The 19,343-nt window shown below is 36.1% G+C and overlaps 1 protein-coding gene across 4 annotated transcripts in view; it reads left to right on the forward strand.

Annotated features, from left to right (window-relative positions):
• The window catches only part of NAV3 (neuron navigator 3), a 411,830-nt gene that overhangs the window by 249,241 nt on the left and 143,246 nt on the right, over positions 1-19,343 (forward strand). For all 4 annotated transcript variants that reach the window (XM_064450028.1, XM_064450020.1, XM_064450013.1 and 1 more), the window contains exons 5-7: positions 1,971-2,148; positions 16,334-16,402; positions 19,076-19,215. In XM_064450028.1, the coding sequence (XP_064306098.1) occupies positions 1,971-2,148; positions 16,334-16,402; positions 19,076-19,215 (387 nt within the window). The remainder of the gene's footprint in view (positions 1-1,970; positions 2,149-16,333; positions 16,403-19,075; positions 19,216-19,343) is intronic.

Below are 19,343 nucleotides of genomic sequence, written 5' to 3' on the forward strand. Positions count from 1 at the left end.
ATGAATATATTTGATGAGAATACTCTTCATTGTTTAATACCATGACACAGTGCTTGACTCTTTTTTTCTGTACTTTGTTGAACCAAGATGTGAGTGCATTCTGTAATACATTACTTCATTCATACCTTTGTTTTGTTTTGGAAAATTATTTTTGATAGGATATAACTTCAGTTGCATAGCATTAAGTTCAAATACTACAAAAAGCAATAATACATAGTGTTAAATGCAAGGACTATTTCTTAAAATTGTCATTAGCCTTTAAAACAGAATTTTAATAAGACAGAGCTTATCTGCTTTATCTGAAGTAAGATTAAAACCAGTTTTGCTGCTTTGCAGTGGTCATGAAACTGGGGTAAATCCACTAACATCTTTGTAATGTTATTAGTTCACAGAAGTGTGATTCCCTTAAATATACCATTTTTTTTAGCATGTACAATCCTGGATATTACGATTTCTCTTGAGGAGAAGAAATTTAGAAAAACATTTATTTTTTTTCATGAAATGGTTAAGTTACCTTCATAGTGTTTTGTAAGCACATTTATGTTTAAAATTAATTATCTTTAGAAACCATAAGTCTGTTTCTTCTAATAGGTTTGTAATAGGCTTGTAAATCTGTCTTATTACTACTGGGTCATTTATTCATGACTAGAAAGTTTCTGGAACAGTAAACCATGAGCTTAGCAAGGATGAAGATTTCACAACCAGTTTCCCACCTCATTTTGACAATTGAACAAGGAGGTCTGGAACGAAAGTGATTTTCAGATCTTGACTGCAGAATCTCTGCTGGAGAACCCAAATGATATATACAGCAATTGCTACAAAGAAAAACACTCCCCTCCTCTTCCCTGCAAATGTTTAGTACATATTAGAAGTTTATAAACTTTGTTTATAAATTCTTGTTTAAAAATTACCTAAGAAAAGCTGAGTACTTACAGCTCAGTATTTAGATTTGCTGGGAAGGCAGAAAGATTGCAGTGTAGCATGTTAGGTTACAAGGCTACAGGCCTAATGAAAACCTTTCACAAGAAGCTCAGTGCCAAAGAAAATTAATAATGAGGTTATGAACACACCTAAGTGCTGCATATAATTTCATTACAGCCTCCTGAGGCTTCTTTTTCAACACAGAGATCCTTTATGAAGAAAGAATAACATTATCATTTTAAAACCTTCATCTCAGGCGGGGGAAAGACTAAAAAAGGAATGGGAGACATGAGGATGCTATTGTGGCTTACCAGAATTTCATATGGGTCTCTATTTTAGCCTCATGTGAAAGCTGTAGTTTTGGAGTCTTCATTAATAAGTAATAGCAGTGTGAAACAGAAACCTAGAAAATCATGTAGTTGGAAGGCTCAAAGATGTGGTCACCTATTTTAATAGGTATTTTCCATTGATCTCCTTCTCTCATGTTACTTGCAAATTCTTGTGTATGGATATGGAATCATCCACAAGACTGCTACCATCTCCTCCTTCTGATTTTTCTAGAAGTCACTGTTTACTCCTTGTGTGCACAGAATTTGCCCCAAAAGCAAGAATAGTAATTTAAAGCTGTGAAGTAGAAGGGAAGTGTACCTAAGGCCAGAAAGAATTCAGATTTTTCTGAATGCCCCTCTGCTTACTGAGAATATTTGTACTGCATTGAGGCAGGAGTGTTCATTTCAGTTTATGTATATTATTTAAGGTTTGGTGTACTTTTCTATATGACCATGCAGATATGACTCATCATGATGACATTATGGAGATACATGTTTATTGCAACAATGACATTTAAATAAGCAAAGATTATAACAAACCATAAAGTAGCAGTGATACCTAACATGTCCCTGATATTAGAGATAAATGAAGAGATGAGTCATAAATATGTATAGCTATAGGTCTGTACAGAGGTGTTTTAGTAAAAAACTGTTACAAAAGTGAAGCCTAAAACCACAGTATTTTCACTTCTTTTTCTTTTTGTTTTTTTTTTTTAATAGAAATAAGGAATGGAAATTTGAAAGCCATTTTAGGGCTGTTTTTCAGTTTGTCTCGGTACAAACAGCAGCAACATCATCAGCAACAGTACTACCAGTCTTTGGTGGAGCTACAACAGCAAGTCCCTTCACCTCCAGCGGAAATCAGCCAGTCTAAAACACACCAAGATATGCAGTCGAGGTAGGTTAAAAAGTTAATTTTCTCAGATGTAAAAGCTTTTTATTTGTCTGTTCAAAAAAAGACAGTGTTTTGTGAAAAAAAAATGAGGCCACTTTAAGACTTAAGACTGGCTTTTTCTTTTTTTCAAGCTATTTTTCCATTGGATGTAGCAAAACAATATCATAAGTGTTTGGTATTAAGCTTGCATTTCTTGGGAGTAAAGCTAGAGTGAGAACAGAGAACATTCCCAGTTAAATTTAGTTCAAATTATAATTAATTTTAAAGCATTCTTTTACTTTATTATTGATTCAACTGTCCTTTGCACATTAAGAAACTGCTAGTACACCCCGAGGTTAGTGTACTGGTTATTTTCATGTTTTCCTCACATACCCAGTTCCGCATCTAAATGAACAATTTCAAATTACTAGAAAAATACATGGGGAAAAGGCACAATTAATACTTTCATTTGTTATAAACTGCTTTCATCCCTACATATTCTGCTTCTGAGTGCTTAATTCTATTAGAATGTTTTTTGAAAGGAAGAAGAAATGGCCTTAATCTAGTTTTTTTAAGTGGTCAGTTTATGATTTAGTTTTAGGAAAGCAAAGCACTCAGCAGAATCCGTAATTGCTGAATTACATTGCTTTCAGACTGAAGCTGAAAACATATTTTGAGAAGGTAGTTGCTCACTGGCCATGACAAAAGAATCAGTTTTAAACACAAATATCTGTTTAAATGGAAAGAGAATTAGTAACTTATACTTTATTGAGGAAGTTAAAGAATAGCCATTCACATGTAGGACTATGTAAAGTATAGTTTAATGAAGAGCTTTGTATATTGCTGTGTTGGGTTTAATACTTGTTTGGTATATTATTTACTTGTTTAAAAATTTTTGCGTTTTTACTGAACAATTGAATGTCTAGAATGTGATAAGTCAATGATCTAGGATGGATTTAAAGTGTCAGATTACAATAATGAAATTTTCGATCTTGACTGCATTCGTATCTAAATTACACTTTCATGTTTATAATAAACGTATTTCTTCTTCAGTTGATAAAACTTTTCACACTTCAGCCTATTATAAATCTGTCTTAAAACTAGGAATGTTGTAAAAATATGTTTATAAGAAAATGTTGCCGGTGGCATTTTAGTTACCTCATTTGATATAAAAATTAAGATACACTTGTGTTTCACTGGGCATTACAACATGAAATGCATTTTTTTTCTCTGCTAATGAAAATTAATGTCTTTGAATACTTTCTCTGTGAAGTTTACTGTTAACATGTAATCTAGGGAATTATGGTGTGATCCTAGAAAGATCTGGCCACTATCAATATTTTCTGAAGTTGAATTTCTGCTTTCTGAAGGATATTTAATACTGCATAAGAGGCAATAACATCTTGTTACTCAGAAAGTAATTGTTTTTCCTATCATAGGGAGACATTTTGAATATAGGTCTGCAAGTGTTCACCACTTTAATTAGTGGAATTAAGGACTTAGCCAGCTTTATGTAAATACTTTGGTTATTGGGTTTTGTTTGTAATTTAGTAAAAGAACTGAAACATTTCCTGCTTTTCTAATTTACCCATGGTGAATTTTAATAAAAAGTAGTTTCCATGTTCCTTTATACATCACCACTATTGCAAGGAATTCTGTTTGTCCAAAAAGCTTGGAGCAAAGCAGTTGTTTACTATTTGGAAGGCAGCGATTGCACACTAGTCCTTTGTCTGCTCAGGAATGGTAGGCAAAGAGGGGATGAAGTTTTTATAAAGCTTTCTTTTCATTATAGTTCCCCAAGGTCTCATGGTCCTTCAGCGCCTTTTTATCCCCTTCTACTTTGCTATGTTTAAATATACTTCATTAGGAGGGAAGGCAATCATTCCATGTCCAGAACCCCAGCATTCATGCCTTCATGAAGTGACATCTATGGCTGGTTTAACAAAATTTCTACTTCCATCAGTGTGCTTTAGACCTTCTACTTTAATGCTGGAATTTAAAATAATTTTGTTCTTTCATTAAATTTCTATCCATAGCTATGTTTCAGCTGCAAAATGTTTCTGTGTAAAAATTCATTACACCAAGGTTGATACCATCTTCCTTATTTCCTATCTGTAAACTGAAAGCAAGATTTTTTCTGTTTGTTTTCCCACACAGAAGTTGAATGTTTGTCACCAGAAACATGTGTACTGCCAGAGAGACTATGATTTTCTCTATCCATACCTTTTTCAGTAAAGCCTTTAGGATAAAGAAAGGTCCCCACTTCTAAAATCTTTCTTCTGTAACAAAGTTTTCTATCTTCTGCTACAAATATGTTTACTATTCTGAGCTGCTAGCAAAACAAGGAGCTCCAGGACTTACAAAGAGAAATACAGATTTTTTTTAATACTAATTTGCTTTTTCATTTCACTGGTTTGAAGTAATATTAAGAAGTTAGCATAAAATAATATGTCCCCTTCTAAGAAAATTACTGCATTTGAAAAACAGGCTTTCCACAAATAGATAGACATATACAAATAAACATTAATATGAACTCTTTGTCATAGACGTAGAAACCCTTCTTTCATAGCAGTCATTTAATTAAATTTTTTTCCCAATCAAAACAAATATTTTGGAAAATAATTCAAAATTATTCCTAAACCAGCTTTTTAGTTTGAAGCTGTTAATGAGTAAATAAAAGCTTCTGTTTAGAAAGAAGCCCAAATATAAAATTAAAAAAGAAAAAATGCCTTTGATTGGATTCATCTTGCCTCTCACCTGCCTTTTGCTATCTGAAATATGGACAGGTAGCTTACACGACTCCCAGACCAATTTCTATTATATGATTGCTTACATGGCAACTGTATGTCAGCATTAATTACACAAGGAACCAACATGACTGACCAATTTACAGGGCAGGAGTTAATGATTTAGAAGGTCCTAAGGAACTCATATGGCTGCTCCATGCGACACTTGAGACCTTTAGGTATTTTTGGCAAGAAGTAGTTTCATACAGATACTTAAACCTTCCTCTTTCGTTGAACAAAGAGTACTGAAAAGTGATAAAATCTAAGGTTTGTGATAATGTCACTTTCTTCACCTTTTCCATGTGAAATTATTAACTCAATAGATTAGCTAACTGCTATCGATAATAATTTTACTGTTTTTCAAAAGTAGTGGTGGTAAAATGAGCTATTTTATCCTTTCATAGTGGATGTTAATCTTTAAAGGAATTTATTGTTACACATTTATTGTGTAGCTATGCCTCTCTGTTAGCCTGGTGCAGCTCTGCATATGTTTTTAAAAGCTTAATACTTTCTGTTTTCTAACATATTATACTGTGAAAAGGGTTGGTATGTAGAAACCTTAAGGCAGCAAATTGCTCATGGTGTATATGTTGGAAAATTTATTTGCCAAACGTACATAACAGATTATTTTCCATTAGTTTGGTCTGTGGTCCTTTATTACCTAGAAATAGCTCTTCCAGTTTTTTGAGAGGAACAAGAAAAATTATCTTATTATTATGGCAGAGGCCAGATAATTAGTATAGTAGCGAACACCTGAATGGCACATTCATCTTTATTCAGTAATGGCAAAACTATTTGAACCTAATTTGAGTAAATTTTCAAGGGTATTGTGAAAAGTATCTCCTTATACTTATGGGTATTTTATTTTAGTTGAAGACTCACATATTTCTACAGTGTTAGACACGTGAGAAATAAAGCTGTATTTTTGAGGCGCTGTATATGTTTAAGTGTGTTTGATACGTATTTGTTTGTATGTGTGCAGACATGTAAGCAAAACCAAAACATATGCACTGAAAAAGGTGGATGCCTTTTATAGACATTTTGCTGTTTAAAAATATTCAGTAAGCAATCACATTTCATGTTATAATTGAAATCTTTGGAACTATGTCTTAATAATTGCAGTTGCTTTAGGTTAGATTGTTCCATTGCAAAAGTTATCTTCTTTCTGGCTTGCAGCTAATGTATAGTAAGCATATTGCTTAATTTCAGGTTGACTGCCTAGGAGGTAAAAAGCCAGCTCTTGTGCTTTATTAAACAAGTATGGAAAGGTGATGCTCTGCACTGTTTCAGAGGGAAATACCTCTGACAAGTCATACAGAAGATGCTCAGGATACAGAAGTGGCAGTGTTCAGGCCCTGCTGAAAACCAAGTTTTGTCCTTGTATGTACAGGGCTAGTGTCTCACCCTCCTAATTTAAAAGAGTGGTCCTGCTGCTGATGATAATGATGGTACTCTTATCCTGATTTCCAGGTTATGATGTCCTCAGTAATGATCAATGTCTGTGAACGTTACTGGGTCTGAGCCAGTACCTCATCCTACCTACTTTAGTGACAACCTCAATGAGAGAGTGTTTGGGCCCTTCGTCAACAAAAGCTGAAGCAGGCACAGAAAGTTATATTAGGACTCTACAGCTTTCATGGCCGGGTAGTTTTGATTTGGTAAACAGACAGAAGCCACAGAGGAAGTTTATAATGAGAATATAATGAGACTGACAGGATCAGGTTGTGCAGGAATGGGGAATTTAGGAGGCTCATTCAGGAGGCTAGTTGTCCTTTGATGACTAAGTATTGGTGTCTCCTACAGGAGAAAACACAGACCAGGAATGTAATTAAACCGGTTTCTGGAGGAGCCGCTCTCCCCTTAGTGTAAAGTTTGCACAGGAGGATAATGAATTTTCTATGGTAGGCTCCTAACAAAGTTATCTAAAATTGGTCAGTCTGGCAATACTTGACCATTCCTAATCCCATGTAATCAGTCAGTAACCAAACACGGAATTTTGAACGTGGTACACACAGAAGGGTAACAAGATTCTGCATGTGAAAGAGTATCATTGGCCTATCTAATCCTTGGGCCAACAGAAACATTTCAAATTAAATGTAAAAAGAACAAAGGAAGTTATTTTATGGTAAGTGAAATTTCATTGCAAAGAATATGCTTTATTTATGGAAGATTATCATTTCATACCACTAAGTATAAAAACTCTTAAAATTATTTAGACAATTAGTGGAAAAACTTGTGGTAAATTATAAATGGTAACCTAAGGGAAAGAATGGTTTTAGATGTGATTTTTCATTTCTTTTTATCCTAAAATTTCCTATATTCTTGTATGACTAACTGTGGGAATTGAATACTTCAAAATCTGAGGTAGGCATTTCAGTCCTTACTTATGACTTTATTGCAGCTTTGAGATTCAGTTAAAAAAAATACAGTGCTGGTGGCCTTATTTATATCTGTCAGTACAGACAGATGACAACAATGGTTACATTATATTTTTATGCTTCGTTTTGCTAGTGGATTCCATTATCACAGCAATACATCTAAACTTTCTGCAGTGATGATCTTTCAACCACCCAGATACTAAGAGAAAACACATGTGGATGAAAGAAGTTCTGTCTCATTTATGGATTAGGCAGTAACTGGTTTCAGTAAGCTGTCAGCAAAATTCCCTGAGACGGACAAACTATTTTATCACGTACAGGAATGATGAGCACAGCTTGAGGTCCAGATGGATTTTGTTAAATTTGTTATATTAAAAGAGCACCCTGGTTTTCCTAGGCGTATAAACAAAGTTAGGTAGCTGATTCCTACAGGCAGTTGCATATATAACTACTGCGAGGAACTGGGTTTCTTGTTGCCTCCTGCTCAAAAGTAATAGGGAAAAAATGAAGCAATTGGACATGCAGCTCGTGCTGTGTGAAATACAGCAATGCAAATGTAATGGTTATGATTATGAATTTAAATAGATCCATGCCACAATACTGGCAATCTGTATGCCAATCGTGGTTACGCCACTCTCGATTTAGAAAAAGGCCTTTGTTTCAGTGTTCTCAAGGTTTAAAATATAACCTTAACAGTCTACACCAAGTGCATTGGACTGACACAGACTGAAAAATTGAATGTGTACGTAGTTGTGTGTCGTCCTTGGTTAATGGAAAGGAAAGCAATGAACCAAGTCTCTTCGCTATCTTTAGCTCTTCCCATTGCTAATAATTTGATTTTAATGACAGGAAACAGGTAGGTTGTTCCTGCTTTTCCCACTACAGAATCATTATCTAGTGACTGCAAAGAAGAAAAATTAGGAAAAGGGTGATTTCTTTCCGTTCTCTGTTTTTTAGTAAGGGTCTAAGTGAACAAAGTGCTATTAATCTCATCTGATGTACTTTTATGAATCTGGGAGATAATGCAGAATGAATTGCTTAATGTGATTGCACCAGGATCTGCAGCAGCTGATCTTCAAATGGACCTTAGGGATTTAATTTTACTTTAACTGAGCTATCTTTCTATCTTGAAAATCAGCTTTGGTCCCATTTTGTTCTACTCCTCAAAGATGCAATCATTACAGTCCTCACAGCTCCTCAATGAAAGGAACTTCAGGAAGGATGTTCTTTCATCTTTGTTGTCCTGAAGTCCAAATACCTAAAGTATACAGTATCTCTGCACATCAATTAAATGTTAACTGTGTACCTAAGCAAATAGATGATATTTAATAATGATGAGTTGCAAAAGTTAGAGATTTGTTCCTGTGATAAGCACTATATAGGTCATCAGGAAAAGTGGCTTTTCTTGGGCATGCCATTTTGTTTACCTCACATAGCTATGAAATTAATTTACATATTTGATATAACTGTCATTACACCTTCATAGCCTCCTACATATTAATATTACTCCCACAGTTTCATTAGCAATTATTTTTTCCATAAAATGCACCTTAATAGCTACATTTTGAAACAGCGTGTAAAAATGCATCACCACTATTTGAAGTTTCATAATACATACTTCTGTTTCATTTGAGAGACACAGAAATTACCATAGACAAAATGGTTACTTTTTGATGAAGGCAAATGACTAACCTTACTAATAACCTTCACACAGAAAAGGCAAAACAATGCAAGAATCTATTTGTCACATACTTCCTCCCTGTAGCCCATCTTCTCTAAGATAGGAAGATATTTAATAATGTTCCTTGAGCTTAAAATAAGGGGGAAAAAAAAGGGGTTTCAAAGCAGACTTCCAGTTTCTAAAACAAACGGTCTTTTCTATACCTATAATATGGCACCTACTAGATAGAAAATATAAAAACTTAAATTTTAAAGCATTTTAGAGATTCTCAATAGCTTTTAAGATTTTTTTTTCTAAACTTTTCATCTCCTATTTAACCATTTCACTAGCAACCTCTCAGAAACTGCTTATATCTTTTACCTTCTTACATAATCCTGTGGGCTGGATCCTGAAAAACTTGTCCTTTACTGGCTGGTACCTGCCCTTGTGTGTTATTTAGTATGTTCTACATTTCTTCCTCTCTGCAAAGTACCTGATGTTTGTCTGAACATTTTCTTTAGGTACCTGTGATAGGTAGTTAAACTAATTTCTCCTGGTTTTGTATTTCAGTTTTGATGCATTTTGGCCACAATTTTCACTGCTACTAATCCAGATCATGTAGAGTTTAATGGGAAGTGTTCCATTCATCCTTGTAGCATTTGAATCCAAGTTTTCATATATTTCCTTTTGAAGGAATAGAAGCTTTATAATGTAGTTCTTTTCCCTGCAGACATTCTTTGTTGCTCTACCCTCACTCTCCAAAGAGATTCATTAATTCTTCTCATTCTCATTCTCACAAATGAGATCTGATGCAGTTGTGTCCATGCATTTTTTCCTTTCCCAGGCCTGCCACCTATTTAACTCTGATGTTTTGCAAACATCTGAGGTTGCCTATAATTTTGTGTATATGGCAAATAAAATTTAAATAGATGTAAAATGCAATGGGAGCCACGTTGAATTACTGCAGTCCTATGCTTAGTTTTCTTACCTAATCTGAAGCAAAATATTCTTCCCTTATTCCTATCTATTCCTTAATATATTCCCTGATAGCAATTTGTGACTCAGTCTTTTCCTTGCATTCTTGCATTCATTTAAGTCATAGTTTTATATTTGTACTGCTACTTTCTTTGTTACTGTCAATCCTTTTTATCAACTTTTATCTCAGTATTTTCACAGATTGTGAAACAAATGTGATATTCTACATGTTGTTTTGCAGATGTCAGTTAATGAAATAGCATTGCACTTTGCAGCTGCTATGGAGAAGATGACTTTCTCTCTTCATTTACAAAACAAAAAATTTACAAATCCATACACTTCCGAAGAACCACAGGCAGTGCTGTTTGTGACAATTACTGCCCATGAAAAATGGATTAAGACATAGGTGAAAAAAATGAGCTTTTTTTGTCTTTAAAATTCACCACACTTACAAGAGATAAATTAGCAGCTTAGGAAAATCACTTATATATCTATTTTTGTTTTGGTCTGCTCTTTTGAAAATGCTTATGGGAACATAGCTGAAATGTTGGTAGAATCTTTTGTCATTTCTTCATATTGCGTAGCTCCTTATTATTATAGAGTCAGCAGGGAGACCAAACAAAATGCTCGCAAACGTACTTTAATACCTTCAATAAAAACAGGCTTAACTATGTGATAATTATTTGACTGATGCAGGTTTATAGCAATCCCAACCATACTTCAGGATGTGCTGATGAATGTGGATTTTCTGTAAATCTGTGACAAAGTTCAAGAGATTATGAGTGTAGATTTGAAGAAGTGACAGCCTTGGGCTTTCTGGCACCCCCCTTTTCATTCCCTCTAGAAGAAAACTTTGTTAAGTCTTATTCTGTCAAACTGTGAAATAGAATAGTGGCATACATTTCTGTGCAGATCATCTGATAGAATTTTGTTCTAGTGCAAGATCATAAAAGGTGTGGAGATAAGGTCATAAAAGGGTATGATTTGTCCCTCAGGGCCTAGTCCTTGTCCTGGCAGGATGCTGTTATTCACTTGGCCGATTTGTTAGATAAATTACTGGTTTTTAAAAGATCGCATTATTTTATGTGAGCTGCAGGTCAGGTTAAGCATGGTAGCTAAGTAGCACATTTACTACTTTGTTGATATCCCCTTTGTTTCTTTTATCTTGTGATTCATATATTCTTACATTAAATTCCACAAAATACATATACCACAAATACTGGGATCGGGGTGTGAGAGGTACGGTCACTGTGGCAGACGATTTGTTCTTATTACAAGTCACCGTGTTCTGTAAAAACATAAATGTTGCTGCAAAACTAGGTTATCTGTGTTTTGGTTTATGAGCTGAGAACAACAGGAAAACATTGAAAACATAATTTTACTTGTACCTCCAAGCCTGCATCAGCCGGAGGCAGACTTCTTGTATAGGATGCCAGAAGTTCAAAGAGCGGAAAGGAGAAATGTCCACCTAATACAGAACAGATGACATGGTATGAACTAGAACTGCCTGAGCCATAGACATTTCCTCCCGAAAATGTAAAATGAATGTGCGTTTCTGTGTTAGGTGTCTATATATTAAAACTGTACATCTATAAAATATAAAATATAGATATATCTATAAAATGCACAGACATATACATATAAAACATTTATTTATCTATAAATAAATACATCATTTTATATATGTAGATATAATATACATGTATGTAGATATAAACATATATTAATTTACCAGGACTGGGCTAAAAAGGGAAATAAATGTCTGAAAAATATAATTCATGGAAAATTTCAGGTTTTTTGGTTTCCTTCTTAGTGTTCCTTGGCTTTCCATTTGAAGAATCAGGGATCTTTTGCCCACTCAGACTGTTTGGTATGGTGAGGAACCTGGAAACCATTGTTTCCTGTGGCATCTCTCCAGGCACACTTGGGATTTGGAGTCAGGTGAACCTTAGAATATTATCTCTCATGCTTTTTACCAGGCAGGCTGATGAGAATTATACAGTCAAGGAGCTTGTTTTAGAAAAAAAAATTAAAATAAAAAAAAAAAAAAGAAAAAAAAAGGTGTACAGCACAATCAAGACCTTCTGGGGAAATTTTTACATTGAAAATGCATTTTTTTTGAACTACATTTTATCAGGGAATCATTCTAATAGAAAAATCCTGAACAGTTCTGGAGTGCAGTCACCCTGGTGATACAAATGTACTTTATAAGATCAACAGCTATTAAAATTCAAATATGCCAGTAAGGTAGAAAGACTTTGATTGCATACTACAAACAACTTTGCCTTTCATCTAATTTTAACAGATCACATAGCTAGCATTTTAGAACCACCATGTGACTCTTAACATTATGGGAAAGTGGCAGTCTGATGTAACATGATCCTTTTGAACTTTCTAAAAGAGAGTTAATAAAAAGTAGATGATATTCAGGGTGACACTGCATGGGTTACTTTTTGAAGAAGGAGGTTAAAATATTTTCAGCTTGATTCATGCTCTGTATCCAGGTTTATAGGAGCTCCATCCTTCAGATTTATGTGGTGTACACACTTTCAAGGATCTGCTTCTTTCTTGATATACCACACTACCTGTATAGATATATATATAGATATAGACATAGATATAGATATAAAGACAGACTTTCTGGCAGTTTAGTCTCCAGTGTTGAGCAGTCACTTGTCTTCCCTCTGCATCATCTTTGTTCTTATTTTCCCATTTCAGTTGAATATTTCACTTCATTTTCAGTGGGAGGGCATTTAAGAACCTCTAGTATTGTAGCTTATGTTGACTTCCTAGGTTCCCCTACACCTTTTAGGACCATTTCTTAAACCCTTTCATCCTGCCTGCAACTGCATCCCCTCGATCAGTTCCCCATCTTGGTGGAGCATGGTTCACAGCTCCCCAGTGCAACTGACTGTGCTGCACAGCCACGTGGTGTAGCGCCGAGTCCTGGTTCCTGCAACCAGCATGGCTGTAGTACAGCCGTGGTGTTCCCCATCAGCACCTCAGGGTCAGTACAATCTCTAACATCTCTGTACCTTCCTTCTCAATACTACCCCAGCTACCTCTGCGCTGAACTGCCTTTGTGGGCAGTCTCAGGATGCTTATTCCACTTTCTCACATCATTTAACCAAGGGATCAACAACAGAAATTACCCACTGTCACTGTTTCATATCTGCTGTGTTGACCAGTGTTTCCTTGGTTTGTGAGAAAATTTTGGGGCTTGATTTCCACCTGGAAGCCAATTTGCAGAGTCCAGATGATTTCTAAGGATTTGGGATCAGGGGTGTGTGTGCCATCTTACCTGCTTTGAATAGAATTTGCTTAATCAGGAGTAGCTGCCTTCTCTTGCCCTGTGAGTTAGGTGGAAGAGGAAAGCTAAGCATGATGCCTGGTCCTGGCCCAGGTCCAGTGCTGCAAATGCCCCCAGCATTGCAATGCTGGGTTTGTAGCTGCAGGAGCAGCGGGGTGTCCTGCAGGCTCTGCAGTCAGGGATGGTCTCCTCTGTCGTTTTTATGTCCCCTTCATGCCAGTGCACTGTGGCTGGGCTTTGCAGGTGACTGCTGTGGCTCCTCTGAGGAGTTGAAGCTGTGATTATGTCGGGGAAGACTGCTGGTAGGACTGTTATGGGTCTTGGGAGCAGACAGCTGAGAACCAGAGGCTTTCAAAATCTCCCTTTCCAGCCCTCCCTTTCCAGCCTCTTTCTTTGTCCTAAATGCTGTAGCGTTATGCTTGTATTGTCGCGTTTATTAATATGCATTTGCTGCCTTATTGCAGGGACATATTTATTATACCTTTGCAGGGATCTGTAAGCATAAAAAATAACTGTTTTAAGCAAAACGGGTTTATTTTCCTGGCTGCCAGATGGTACCCAAAGACTGGTAGGACGATAGAGAGCAGCCAGTAAATATTTGTTTATACATTTAGAAGAGTGGCTAAAGTCTAGTCTGCAACTGTGTTGCAGTTCACATCTGTAATAGTGGGGCCAGCAGCTGGGAAACAGGCATCCGTGCACAGCTGTAACGGGTCCAGCATATCCAGTGCTAACTGAGAAGGAAAACCCAAAGTCATTAGGAACTTGATGCACCTGGTTTATGAGCTGTTAAAGTTCTCTTTTTCCCTTTCATTTGTCACATTACTTTGGAAAATAAATTTACTCAGTCACAGTGGAAATGGTGCTCTACTGACATTGACACATTGAAGCCTGTCTGGAAATTTTGAAAGCAGACGTTAGGCTGACGTTTCATGAATTTGCTAGTGGATAGACCCCAAGTAACAGGCATAGAAGGAAAGTATTCTAGCAAGCATTTCCAGATAGGTGCTTCAGGCACTTATTGCTATTAAAAAGAAAAAGAAAAAAAAAGGTGCCATCTGTCTATGGGCTGGCTTATCAACAACTCGGCAACATCACTGAGATTAAGTTATTTGATCTTTCCAGGTATTTTGGAATTGTGTTGTTTGAGGTAGAAAAGTTACAATACGCTATGGCAATGCATCCTATTCACTCTGTTTTTCCAGCTCACTGTCCATGTTGATTGCACTGTGTATCATTTTACCTTTTACAACATAAATGTACTAAGGTTTTATTTGACATACCATTTTCCTCACAATCTTCTTAGTTTAGCTAATGCAGATAATCAACTAACCATTTCTAGATGTCTTCATTTAAAATATGTTGAAAAAAACGTTAAGTGGAAGATCTCATCAAAAGGTGGGCTATTATGCCAGGCACAAATTCAGCAATTTCAGCAAAACAACCTGTGTCACATTCGTATTGTAAGTTCAGGCATTATTAAGAAAGATAGCTGTAAGTGAAATATAATTTAATATAACAATGACTAGATAGATAAAATATATAAACTGTAATCATTATGATACTATTATAACTTATTATAATTTCCACAGAAGTTATAAAAAGCACTTTGTCAGCATTACTGCAAAGACATGTGTCAGAGAATTGAATGCTGCTTTTGTATATTGAATAATTCCTTTTTGCCCTCTTAAGACTGAAGTACTCTCACATTCATTATGTGCACGTGCCATTTGTATTTGACAGACACAGAGGCAATGCTGAACCCTTTATTGGAGTTTAATTTGGTAAAGTAACAAATAATCATGTATCCCATTCAAGTCTCACATGGTCCCTTGGTTTGTGCCTCGCCTTTGCCCCCCTTCAAGGCTGATATGCCAATATGGGAAGACCTTTCTCCCTTGAGGACTTCTCCCATCTGCTCCATACCTAGGCTGTCTGCTTCAGTGGACTAACAGAAATTGCTTAACACTTTTCTGGCAGACTCAATACTGCCAGGTGTTTCTTATAAGTGCTGCCAGTCTATAAAGCTGGGACTGTGGTTTCTGCTGCTACTCAGAAGAATTGCTTGAAGATGTAGAACTGTAAGAGACAAAAAAAGCAATCTGTGACTACCAGAGTTTCTGTTTACTCAGTTCTCTGTGTCACTTCCTTAAAAATTGCAAGGAATTTGATGTTGTGATTGCACCTGGCTTAGGCACCGGTCTATATCCTTAGGCTGTGCGGATCCCAAAGGATGCACCTGTTTATAGTATCTGAAATTACCTGGCATGAGGCCTTACCTTGGCCGTACCTCTGATATATCCCTTATGCAAATGTCTAAAAGAATAGAGGCATAAATTTGCTGCTTAGTAATGACACATTGTTGAGCGTCAAAAGGAACAGATTTTAGCCCAGTAGCACTGAATATCTTCTGTTGCAGAAATTCTTCTGGATGCCTTAATAGACAAAGGGGCATTTTCCTATGGAATTTAACAGTGAGTCTAAGCACATGTCAGGGCTTTCCTAATGAAGCGTCTGATTCATTGCCTAGGTAATGCCTCACATACGTGACCTGTGCTGCTGTGACAGTAATGAAAACTATGATGGGATGCTTCTTCCATTTAGCTTTACTGTCAGGAGGGTTACCTTTCCTTAGCAGGAATTTTTCTGAGTCCACATTGCATCTGGTGTAACAAATTCATTCCTAAGTCCAGACTGTGAACCCAGTCAGGTTGCTGGAGAAACTAGTAGCTGTATATTTGTGCTTAGTCCTTTTTGTGGATGAAAAAAAAAAGGCACAAAGTTTTGAGGTGCACTCTGTGTGAATTGAGCTAGACTTCAGTAATTCAGTCACTGGAAGTTTGCCTGCATTGTCTATACCTAAGATAATTCCTAGCAAATGAGACAAGTTATAACAATATCCATTATTTCATAATCTGTGCATTGCATCTCTCATAAAATTCTGCATGTTTGCATTATTTCATATTTTTGCCAGTTAATTTGTGTTTTCTATCCATGTTCAATTTGCATTCATTAACTCATAGTTTGCTGGTAAGTGTGTTCTTTCTATACATGTTCAAAGAAATTCTTTAATTCAATTTCTCTGTTTCTTCTCATACAGTCTCACAGCCAGATATGCAACTCAGTCTAATCACAGTGGAATTGCAACCAGTCAAAAAAAGACTTCTAGGTCAGTTAAATATCTCTAATTTATTGCTTGTTAGTGATAGTCAAGCAAGTATATGCCCATTGATATTTTATCCTTTGGACATAAGCAGACATTAAACAATGTGTATTTATGTTATGCGTGCAAGCTTTGCAACGATGAGCTTTGCCACCGGAAAGCCTTGTATGGACTGGAAGGAGCTGATTTGTACTGTATATTAGTAATATTTCTGGTTGTTATGTATCCTGCATCTTTGTATCCTGCATGTAAAACATTGGATGTGAAGGATTAGTTGGTGATTTTAGTGCTCTCCACTCTCTGGCTCAAATCTTTACTTTAGTCATGAGTGAAAAGAGGTTTGGGAGTCCATCCCAATTCCTACTAGCTGTCTTGCATGTGTCGCAAACCCACCTGAGAAGCTGAGTTCACAGAGCCAAGTTCATACAGAAGCGAAATAGAGCAGAAAAAAAGAACCACTTCCAAGCCTTCTGCTCTGTCAAGAGTAGCCTGCACACAGTCCCCACTAATGAGATGCTTTGTTTTGGCAGTGAATTTGACAGAGCTGTGTGTAGGAGCTGCCCTGCTTCAGATTTCATCAGTACTTTTACTTTATCACTTCCATGAGCACTAAAATCTACAAGCCAGATTGCAGAAGAAAGAAACTGAGGTCTAAAGCTTAATCTTGTTTCTAGCTTTTTATTGTGGGGGATAATTAATGTGTTCATTAATTATACCTTTGCTGTACAGTTCATTGGTGAGAACAATGAACTCTAAATTGCATAATCTACAGTAAAGATTGCATTTTGCAGTATAGCGCACTAACATGATTTGAGTTGCTGGTGATAGCTTGGAATGAGCTATACCACGGTCCAGTTGCTTTGCACCTGCATTTATAGGTCTTCAGTTTTCCTTATTGCTGATGCTCCTGTCTTGTCCACATTCAACTTGTCGGGGTTAACAGTCTTATTGTCTAATACTTTAAATCTGTGGCAGTGTTTCCGAAGGCTTTTCAGAGGTATGTGACTTGTCCCTTATTTGTTATTCTCCTCTTTGCATTTCCTTAGCTGCTTAACATGATTCTGCAAGAGCAATTTTAAACCTGAATTCAATTAAAAAAGACAGCAAATGAGGTAAACTGGAAAGTGTGTAGAACAAATGACCTCATGTATAATGTGCTTACTGTGACAAGTTCTCGAATTCTGGCATGCAGAATATATGCAGTAGTATTTTATATTTTAACAGAAGAGATGAGTTTCCAGTGTTGCACATGCCTTCTCATTGCTTTTTTCATTACCTTTGACAAGCGATCTCAGGGCTCTTACTGCCTGTCAAATTAGGGTAATGAGAAGGAGCAAATGGATTTTTAAGTTTGTTTTAGCACATTCTTCAGGGAACAGAAGATCACTCATATTCATGGGTCATGGTAAAGGTTAGCATGCGTACAGCTGCAGAACAGAGACAGTCTGCTCTGGGCTCGACACAGAGACTAGCAGGGCAGGCTGGCGGCCAGAATGAGCCATAAAAATAGCTAATGGATTAGCTCTCTGAGGCTTAAATTGGTAAAGGAAGAGAATATGGAGCTGTTTACATATATTTGCTAATGAAAATAAAATTATTTGAACCTGTTATACAAGTATATTAAACAGAAAAAAAGTTTGGAAGAAATCTAACATTTTGTAATTCTTTGTAACATGGTTTTTTCTCCCTTCTTATGCTGCTTTTTTGTAATATAGTGAAACTGTCAGAATTCGATAACTCTGGTATAATTTGTATTGCCACTATTAAAATCATCATATCATTCCAATAGGTGAGAAACAGAAGAGAGATATTCCTCTCGTATGGCAAAAGCCTCTTGCTGATCCCAGCATTTCATTTTGTCTATCAGATAACAAAACTGGAAAGCTGTGGGGGTGCCCACAAAGTTGCTGCAGAAAGTTTGAAGTAAGCAGGTATTAAAGAATCTTATATCAGAGAACAGATGCAGGCAGAGAAAGGATGCAGGCTTACAGATGCCAGGGACAAGAGTGTACACCTTTTTTCTTAGCATGGCCACACAGTAAGGTTCAGATGGTGGCAGCAAATACTTACAAATGAACTGTATAGTCTACATGATATGCTTCTATCTGAAAGGTATACATGCATCCGTAACATCTAGGGCGAATATATATTATCAATATTTTTCATTTAAAATAATAAGGTGGAAGTTCTTTAGCCAATAGCCCTCTGAAAAATAACCAAACATGACAAGTAAAAAGCTAGCTTTTATGCTAAACATAGCTGTGAAACCTTTACTAGAGTAAGAGATACAAAATATTTCTCAAATATGTATTGTTATGCTTTCTAATCAATTTCTGTAACATTTCCTCTTCAAAAGTGACAGATTTAAATAGAAGTTGATATTGCACTTTAATGCTTTTTTAGGGTGAATCAGTTTTAGCAATGTTAATGGCAAATGCAAAGTATCTTCTTACATGTCTTGTGACTCTAGAAAGCATCTTTTCCCTTTTGTGTGCGTAAGGATAAGCTTTTATTTGCATTTGTGGAGTCTAACTAATTTGAACCCTCCTGTTCATTGTTGCTTACCTGAAATTGTTCTTTTCAGTTGTTGGTTTTAAATTCTGGTCTGATATTTGCATACAGCCTCCTCTATACATTGCATTACATAAAGTGATGTGGCTTCTGATTATACCATTCCAGGCTTCCAGGACCCTCAAGGGTGCCAGCTGCAGGCAGCAGTACCAAAGTCCAGGGAGCTTCTAATTTAAATCGGAGAAGCCAGAGCTTTAACAGCATTGACAAAAACAAACCTCCACAATATGCAAACGGAAATGAAAAAGGTAAGTGATTAAAAGTTACTAAGCTTACTTTATATAACACAAAAGAGGCAAAAAAAACCCAACCAAAAAACCAAAAACAAAACACCAAAAGAACCCATCCACAAGGGTTAAAGAAGTTAATTCAGTAT

The sequence above is a fragment of the Phalacrocorax carbo genome, chromosome 1, assembly GCF_963921805.1.
Source record: "Phalacrocorax carbo chromosome 1, bPhaCar2.1, whole genome shotgun sequence".
Classification (NCBI taxonomy): Eukaryota; Metazoa; Chordata; class Aves; order Suliformes; family Phalacrocoracidae; genus Phalacrocorax; species Phalacrocorax carbo.